The sequence below is a fragment of the Hordeum vulgare genome, chromosome 2H, assembly GCF_904849725.1.
Source record: "Hordeum vulgare subsp. vulgare chromosome 2H, MorexV3_pseudomolecules_assembly, whole genome shotgun sequence".
Lineage (NCBI taxonomy): Eukaryota > Viridiplantae > Streptophyta > Magnoliopsida > Poales > Poaceae > Hordeum > Hordeum vulgare.
Window position 1 is genome coordinate 146785052 of NC_058519.1, and position 9227 is coordinate 146794278.

The 9227-nt window shown below is 48.2% G+C and overlaps 1 protein-coding gene across 1 annotated transcript; it reads left to right on the top strand.

Annotated features, from left to right (window-relative positions):
- Positions 1–2546: 2546 nt before the first annotated feature.
- On the top strand, positions 2547–6166 carry LOC123425919 (probable uridine nucleosidase 2). The gene is made up of 8 exons (XM_045109682.1): positions 2547–2601; positions 2715–2834; positions 2923–2981; positions 3136–3426; positions 3560–3693; positions 4454–4523; positions 4651–4753; positions 5919–6166. Exons 1-8 carry the CDS (start codon positions 2547–2549, stop codon positions 6164–6166), a joined length of 1080 nt encoding a protein of 359 aa, XP_044965617.1.
- The last annotated feature ends 3061 nt before the right edge of the window (positions 6167–9227 follow it).

The following is a 9227-nucleotide window of genomic DNA, read 5'->3' on the forward strand; positions in this document are numbered from 1 at the left end:
TGTCGGGGATATACCCCGCAGTGTAACCCGGCTTGGAGTATGACCCGCCAAAGGACTTGGCGACTCACCAGCGACTCAGCAGTGACCTGGCGGGCGACTCATACTTGTCCCCACAGCCGACTTAGATAAATGACGAGGGCCCAAGGACCAGCGTGCAACCTGGCATAAGGCGGCTCATAGAGAGGCCAGGAGGGCCGACTCACAAGAGAAGGCCCAAGAAGAGGAAAGACTCCCACAAGAAGGAAACAAGACCCGGATTAGGATTCAAGAGAGACTAGTCCTATTCCTACTCCTAGTAGGACTCTACATGTAAACCTACCCCTTCCACCTATATAAGGAGGGGTAAGGCGCCCCAAGAGGGACAGGAGACACAACTTAGGTCTAGACAAGACAAATCATGAGATAGACAGATTAGACACCCACGAGATTAGAGGTGGCGAGTCTGCACCGTTGTAATCGAGATCATCATCTTGATCAATGAAACACAAGCAGGACGTAGGCTTTTAGCTCCATCGGAGGGGGCCGAACCTGGGTAAACTCGCGTCTCTCGATTCCGACCAACCCCTTCAAGCCGCCACATGGTTGCGATGGACTCACACCTAAAGTTCTCTCACGAGGACATCTGTCGTGACAAAACCACGACAGTTGGCGCCCACCGTGGGGCAAATCACACGGTGGTATTGTGTTCTTGGAGGGATCTCTACTAGGGATTGAAAAGCTTGCGATGTGAAGGAAGAAGAAAGAAGCCAGCAGGGAACGATGTCGCACGCTAGCCCGTCATGGACAACAGAAGCTCACGAGATGAAGTTTAGAGGAATTAGGGTTTTATGGTATATGTCGTCGTACGCGTATCTACATTATGTCAATCCGAGGGTGGGTCGACGTGTGTTACCGACGAGATCAACGGATTTCCGCTTATGCCCTACACATCGATCTGCTGGCTGTGAATTGATGCTGCTACCGCAAACACACACATAGACGGAGACATGATCGAGACCTTTGCCCGTTCGGTGCATATGCGTGCAGGAGCAATCTGACCGAAATCAAAAGCTGGCGATCCTTTTTACTACTGTTCCGATCAGCGGTTGAATGAGTTCTGCTACAGATTTCCCGTGGTGGACACTGGACTATGTGCAACCGGTCATATGCTACTACCAAAATACAAGAGAAGACCATGATCTGGACATGCACGCCAACTCGAGCTTCGCTCTCGCCCGTCTACTCGGCGCCATGGCTCCACCTCGTCGCATCACGCCGTGACACGCCAGTTGTGGCACTCCATGACCAGCGCCGCCCCTGGCTGGCCCTGTCCACGCCTCTCCCGGTTGGCTCGGAGATTAGAAGATATTTTAAGCAACAAGAAAAAGCGGAGGTGGATTCGACAAATCGCCTCGATACGGAAGCAGACTCGGACTCGCGCAGCCATCCCGTCTGCACCGCCGCGTTGCTCTCCTCGCCTTGCAACACCTCTGCTCCGTGCGTCGGCTCTGTAATCTCGGCTGCTAACCCACACGCCAGCATCACACCACACCCGTCGTCTGCAAGAGCAAGGAGAAGGTTGCAGCCACGTACATCGACCTGGTGATCCACTTGAAATCAAATCCGAGATGGAAGCCGATGAGGTTTTGCTGCAGCATTAAAAATTCCAAACCCTGACGAGATCTGAGAATCGCTGTAGCACAGACAAAATCGGAGAGCGGTTTCATGCACGGCTCGGCTCGGCTCGATGAAGTGGCTCATGATGGAAAGATCAAACATCACCCAAAACTAGAGCTATCACAGTCTGTAACAAAGCAGTGCATCTGAAAAAATTACCAGTTGTATGTGCACAAGGTCATGCACGATTTAGTCAGACTACATGAGTGTCTGGCCACCTGTTTTTACGTCGCCAAGGCACAGCGGGTCTCGTCGCGCCTGCCTCTGTCATGTTCACCTTGACGTCGCGGCCTCGTCCCGAGCCGGCTCATCTACCATCGGACATTTGAACGGACCAAGTCGTCAGCCGTTCAAAAATATCAGCTTGCAGGGAGTGGTGTGTGACTGGAGGAAATAAAGGAGAGGCCTCATCCTGCTAAAAAGTGATGGTGAAAGAAAAAGGGAAAGGCCACGTGGGTGTGCTAATGCAATATCAACTCTACGTTGTCTTTTTCAACCAGCTATATCCAACATTATCCATCACCGACATCCGCGTTCAACTGAGAAAATATCAGGTGATATTTATCCTATCAATTTTTTATCTCTACTATTAAAGGAGGATGGAACGTCGTGATGGTTCGACTTTCCTCGATGGTTCGACCTCCTCCTCGCACGATCCACCTCCTTGTACGACCCTGCACATAAAAAAAACACACGCTAAAAAAAGAACGCACCCACGAACGCACGATCCCCTCCTGCGATGCTCCCAACTGAGCCTCCTGGATCGCCGCCCCCCTCTCTCTGTCTCTCTCAAGTAGTCAAGTTGAGACGTGTACACATCTTCTTCTCCACCTCGCTCGATCCGCCAGCGCAACCGACGCCACCGCGATCGATCCCCGGGATCCATGTCCATGGCCGCCGTCACCAAGAAGAAGAAGGTCATCATCGACACCGATCCAAGGATCGGTCCGTATCCACCCGTCCCTCGTTCCTCCCCCCTGTCTTATCGATCTATCCTATCCCACCCCTAACCAATCTCGCATTGTTCGCAAACTCACGGTGGGTTGGATGAACCGTAGATGACGCCATGGCCATCTTCGTGGCGCTGAGGTCGCAGGAGCTGGAGGTGGTTGGCCTTACCACCATCTTTGGCAACGTCTACACCGCCCTCGCCACCCGCAACGTGCGGCACCTCGTCGGTCCACTCCCCTCCCCCATGCTCAACTCTCCGTTCTCACGAATGGGTCTTTCCGATGCTAATCGAACCGATCTCTAGCTTGATTTCAGCTGGAGACCGCTGGAGGACCGACATCCATGTCGCAGAGGGTTCCCATGTAACAATCAAGGTACCCTCAATCCATTACATCATGTATGTATCAATGTATGTGTGTGTTTGTCTGTATGGCATCTCATTCAGTCAAAATTTGTGACATCTCGATCGATCAAGTGTTTGCTGACTTAGACTGAATGTCTGTGCGCTTCACCGTGAATAAAATTCAGAAAGCCACCAAGCTACGGATTGGGAGCTTCGTCCACGGTTCGGATGGCCTCGGCAACCAAAACTTCCATCCGCCGGCCGGCAAGGCGGTGGAGCAGTCCGCCGCCGCCTTCCTTGTCGAGCAGGCGAACCTCTACCCCGGACAAGTAACCGTCGTCGCCCTCGGCCCCCTCACCAACCTCGCGCTGACCGTCCAGCTTGACCCTTCTTTCCCCAAGAAGATTGGGCAGATCATTATCCTGTGTGGTGCTTATTCAGTTAATGGAAATGTCAACCCTGCAGCTCAGGCAAATGTGAGTCAGTCCTGTTGAATTTGGAGAAGAGTGCATCTTCGTGTTTTAGAGCATCGGTTTATATATTCAAAGCTGCAACTCTGATAATTCATCACATTGACTTCACTGGTTAATTGGCTTTCTTTATTAATAGATATTTGGCGATCCTAATGCGGCTGATATAGTTTTTACCTGCGGCGCTGATATTTTGGCCATCGGAATTAACATTACGCACCAAGTAATCCTTTCTGGTAATTCTCTTGCTGTCCAGAGCTGTTATTATACCTTGTTACTTTTGAAACCTTGTTATGTATCAGAGCTGAAAAAAACAACATGATGCTATTTGTGGTTTTCACACATAGCAGTATATATTCTTCTTTCCTCGTGATTACATGTATTGACATGCCTGCATTTTGCTACAGTTAATCATACAGTGCTTAACAGCAATAGTGCGAACACTTGATTAACAACAACAAACGCCCGAGCCCTCACCTTGTTGCCTCCACCAATCCCCCATGGCCTAGACCTCCCTTAGCCCTCGCTACTATGTGTCCGTCATGGTCCACGGCAAGGCAAGCGCTCGAACCAAATCACATCGATTGGGACTAAGTCCCTCTCCGAAGGGATGAGATAGGGAGTCGCTCGTGCCAACCATGATCCTTTGCGGCAGGAGCCTAATTATTGGAGCTTTCCCTCCCGCGGCCGCGCCGCCCAGCCATCCATCGACTTGGACGCCCTAGAGGGATGTTGCTGGTGTAGAATGCTTTTGCAACACTATGGGTTGGGGACTGAGCGACGAGGCCAGTGACAGATTCCAGTCAGGGGGTTGCTCGGCTAGCGAGATACAAGCTGCACAAGAATGGAACAATTTGATTTAAGAAAGGCAAAGGTACTATAAACTTTAGTACTTCTAATTACTAGCTTCATTTGATCATTTCTAATTCTCTGCTATTAATTTGCTCCTACACTGTGAAGCTTAGTTTGATTACCAATGGAGTGTGTTATATTACATAATGGTATTTATAGCTTTTTGAACTGGTTGGTGCAGGATCCCTTTACAAGAATTCCCAAGTGATATTACCATCCAATTTGGGGAGAGCAGCTTCAACCTGCAGAGGGTAACCAACCAACTCCAACTTGGATTCTTACCGCGCGCGCTTAGAAATCACATGGAGTCGGCAAAAAATATGAGTTCTGATGACAACTTGTGCAGCTTCCACTGGCATACAAATATGTCTACATAAGGAACTGGTGTCGAGGGACAATGGTGGCTACGACGGCGTGGGCATGGCGCCCAAGCCCGTGGATGACTGGTGGGCCGACAAGCTGGACAGTGGCATTTTAAACCGTACTCTTTGGTATAAACCTCATGCATACACTTTGATGGTTCCTGTGACTTGATTTCAGTTCTTGGGTAAAATTCAGTTCTTGAAATGTAAGTCATTCTGTACATTTTTTAGTTGAGGAAGAGAGAGCTTATAGCTAGTTATGGGTGGGAGCTCATGTTCTCCCATGGAGAGCCTGTTCGCACAATCGAGGAGTCCAAGAAGAAGGGAGGAGGCACTCGTGCGGGCTGATCGAGGAAATACACCATATTGAGCAAGGTTAGATTAAAGTTTCTGAATTCTTTATTAGAATTATTTGAAGTTGGAAGAAGTGCACGCATATGAAAGAAGGTAATGCAAGCCAGAGGCACATATGAAGACCGCACAGAGAGGCAGTGAAGGAACATGAAGATCATCATCAAACTTTACCTATTTGTGTTTCGGATGGGACTTACATGTGGATTAAGAGACATGATGATCGCCAAGAATGGAGGTAAATGGAAGAAAAATATTCCAGTTTGTGAACGGATTTTGAAAGAAGACCAATTAAATCAATACATGGTCCTAAAATTTCACTCAGTTACTTTGAAAATAAATGATATGGCATTCAATACGCACTTAGATTATTTCTCACATGTCTCTGGTTCCATCTGATGGGCAAGCATGTACCAATGAAACTCTCTAAAGTTTCTATATATCCTTACAAGATTTTTGTAAGAATTCATGCATTTTTTGTTTTCATCTTCCAAAACCAGTATGTTTATGACTTTATGCAACGCTTGCTTTGACCAGACAATGACAATATGTTCAGCTCAAGAAAATCGCAGGAAGCATTTTTTTTGAATGACGTGGTAGTCCAAAAGACAAATACTTGAAAAACATGCACCTACATATGAACCTTACTGATCCATAAAAATAACAAATGACAAATAGAAGCGACCTTATCATGTCATAGTGAAACTACATGGAATAAAAATAGTGTAATGACACTGAAGCTAGAGCAAGGAATGTATACTAAGATAAAAGCGGAGGAAGAGCAAATTGGTTTCGTCGGGTAAGATAAATAAGATGTGTGTCGAGAATTTTCAACACTGTTATGTTGTTCCGTGGCAACGCACGGGTATTTAGCTAGTATATTTAATTTCTTTGAGAAAGAATTACTCTGGCCTGTGATACTTTACTACGCAGGACAATTACTCATTACGAAGGCGGCGTCATATTGCGAGGATGAATCTCGCCACGGGCGACTCACTATCGGCGTCGACCTACAAACATCATGGGCGACTCAAACGCCCGCGCCGGTATACAATGACACGGGCGACTCATCGTTGGTGCCGCCTTACAATGACGCGACCAACTCTCATGACCGCACGATTAAGGCGGCTTACAATGACGCGGCCAACTCTCATGTCCGCGTGAACCAAGACGGCTTATAAATGACGCGGCCAACTCTCATGTTCGCATGACCAAGGCGGCTTACAATGCCGCGACCGATTCTCGAGTCCGTGCCAAATCACTTGACATCTCTCACATTCAACTCAACTTGTCGGTGCAGTGCTGGCCTCTGCAAGGCGCCCAATAGATGTGCGCAAGCCACCATCCCCGTGGTCCAGACGACACCAACATATCGGTGCAGTGCTCGCCTGTACGAGCCGCCCAAGAGACAGACCGTCCTAACGGTCCGGATTATATCAACCCACCGGTGCAGTGCTCGTTTATACGAGCCGCCCAATAAAGGATGCAAGACGCCACCCTCACGGCCCGGATTACATCAACCTGCCGGTGCAATGCTCGCCTGTATGAGCTGCCTAACAGAAGGTCGCAAGTCGCCACCCTCACGGTCCGGACAACATCAACTTGCCGGTGCAATGGCTTTATATCTCAGAGATGGAGCAAGTACCAGTATCTTTTCTCTGCCGGTTTATGCCACAATCAAGTATGGAGACTCTCAAGCCGCCTCCTTGAGTCGACTTAAGACTCGGGGGCTACATGGACATGGCTCGGCAGGCTCAACTGGGATGAATAATTCAAGAACCCCGGGTCATTACAGAACAATTAAGCCGGTCTAAATACTTGAGCTTTTGATACAAAAGTCTCCCTTGGGTGGCGCTTGAGCTTTCTGACTCGCCCTATCCTGTCGCGACCTTATGAGCCGACGAAATCATTATCTTGGGTGGCGCTTGAGCTTTTTGACTCACCCTATCTAGTCGCGACCTTATGAGCCGACGAAATCATTATCTTGGGTGGTGCTTGAGCTTTTTGACTCGCCCTATCCAGTCGCGACCTTATGAGCCGACGAAACTGCTATCTTGGGTGGCGCTTGAGCTTTCTGACTCGCCCTATCCAATCGCGACCTTATGAGCCGACAAAATCATTATCTTGGGTGGCGCTTGAGCTTTTTGACTCGCCCTATCCAGTCGCGACCTTATGAGCCGACGAAACTACTATCTTGGGTGGCGCTTGAGCTTTCTGACTCGCCCTATCCTGTCGCGACCTTATGAGCCGACGAAATCATTATCTTGGGTGGCGCTTGAGCTTTTTGACTCGCCCTATCCAGTCGCGACCTTATGAGCCGACGAAACTGCTATCTTGGGTGGCGCTTGAGCTTTCTGACTCGCCCCATCCTGTCGCGACCTTATGAGCCGACGAAATCATTATCTTGGGTGGCGCTTGAGCTTTTTGACTCGCCCTATCCAGTCGCGACCTTATGAGCCGACGAAGTTGCTATTTTTTACCTTCCTGGCACTGCCACATGGTTTCACAGTTTTATGAGACTCGTCGTGACTCACTGAGCCGACCGCTGTGACTCACTGAGTCGGCTTATTTAAAATAGCTTGATGCCATACTTATCATATCATATACATGCATCATATTGCATTGCATCATACATCATACATACATATCATGCCGGTCTTCAAACCGGGTCAAAGCATAAATTCTTGCAGGTGCAAATAAATCTTTGAATATCCAATTTGGCTGGATTTTTATCATGGTTTATCATAACCAGTGTTAAATGATTGGGGGTTTTAAAAGCCAGCTCGGAAGAATTGACTATTGTCAAAGAGCCGCCCTATCACATATAAAGCCGAGTCATCTAATTGACCGGCCCTTGGATTTCTTCAACTTGTGTTCTGTAGTAAACTACAACACTTATGGATTTCTCCGACATATGGATTTCTCAAAGATATATTTGCCGGGTTACATTGCAACCACGGTCAAGGATTTCTTTTATCACAAAGGCATCATCAGCTCACATAGTGGATATGATTTTATTCTACAATGGAAGGAATAGCCCCCAGTCGCTGCAGGCACACAACCCGAGACTTGGGGGCTACATTATTCAAATCAAGATTACATCAAAGTATGAAAGTCCCATGTCGCTGCAAGCATACACCATGACACTTGGGGGCTAATGCAATCCGCTTTTCAAATCATCACATCATCAACAGACCCGACTACCTCAAGGAGATAAGCCGGCCTTGGAGGGCTACATACCGCTCTTTATTCAAGTATGGATTCAAGGAAGCACCGGCTCATCATTTTTATAATGATCCGGCCCTTGTGGGCTACACATTGCTGATCAAGGAGAAGAACGTGGAAGTCTCGAGTCGCCGCAAGCAATCGACCCGTCACTTGGGGGCTACACCATTCAGGTCATAATTTCTAAAATCCCAGGTTGCTGCAAGCAAGACAACCCGTCCCTTGGGGGCTACATCACTAAGTTGTTTCATAGATCATGAGGTTCAAATTGAAGACCCGGCCCATCACACACTGATGACCCGGCCCTTGGGGGCTACAGGTAATATGGATATATCAAAAAATTGAAGAGCACATTTCATTATGTCATGGAGGTGAAGTATTGGGAGACCGGTTCACCATATTTTTATCTAGTTGAAGCATTGAAAGACCGGCTCAACATCACACGGATTTGTCAATTGGAGTTTAGTTGTTTGACGGGGCACTACTAATAATCATGACCCGCCATTAGCAATCATGACCCGCCATTGTCAATCATAACCCGCCGAAGCAAGAGAAGCTGGTTCAACATTGTGTGGATTTCTTATTTCCCAAGTTTTCATCAAGCCAAAGCATTGGAGGCCGACTCAATGGCACATATATATTTTATTGCAAAAGACACGTACCTACGAGATGATTGAAGGCGGCTCGAAGAAACCCGGATTTTTCAAGGAGCCACTTCAGTAAATCAAGCCGGCCAGAGGAGCAAGTCGGTCCCTTAACTTATTTATTATTCTTATTTCAGGAGCTTACCATGAATAAATTCAAGCTAACCTTGGGGGCTAATGTCGGGGATATACCCCGCAGTGTAACCCGACTTGGAGTATGACCCGCCAAAGGACTTGGCGACTCACCGGCGACTCAGCAGTGACCTGGCGGGCGACTCATACTTGTCCCCACAGTCGACTTAGATAAATGACGAGGGCCCAAGGCCCAGTGTGCAACCTGGCATAAGGCGACTCATAGAGAGGCCAGGAGGGC

Coding starts and splice junctions, on each gene's coding strand:
- LOC123425919 (XM_045109682.1), top strand. CDS start 2,547: ATGGCCGCCGTCACCAAGAAGAAGAAGGTCATCATCGACACCGATCCA. Junction 2,982..3,135: donor GTTCCCATGTAACAATCAAG/GTACCCTCAATC, acceptor AATAAAATTCAG/AAAGCCACCAAGCTACGGAT. Junction 4,524..4,650: donor GCAGCTTCAACCTGCAGAGG/GTAACCAACCAA, acceptor TGTCTACATAAG/GAACTGGTGTCGAGGGACAA.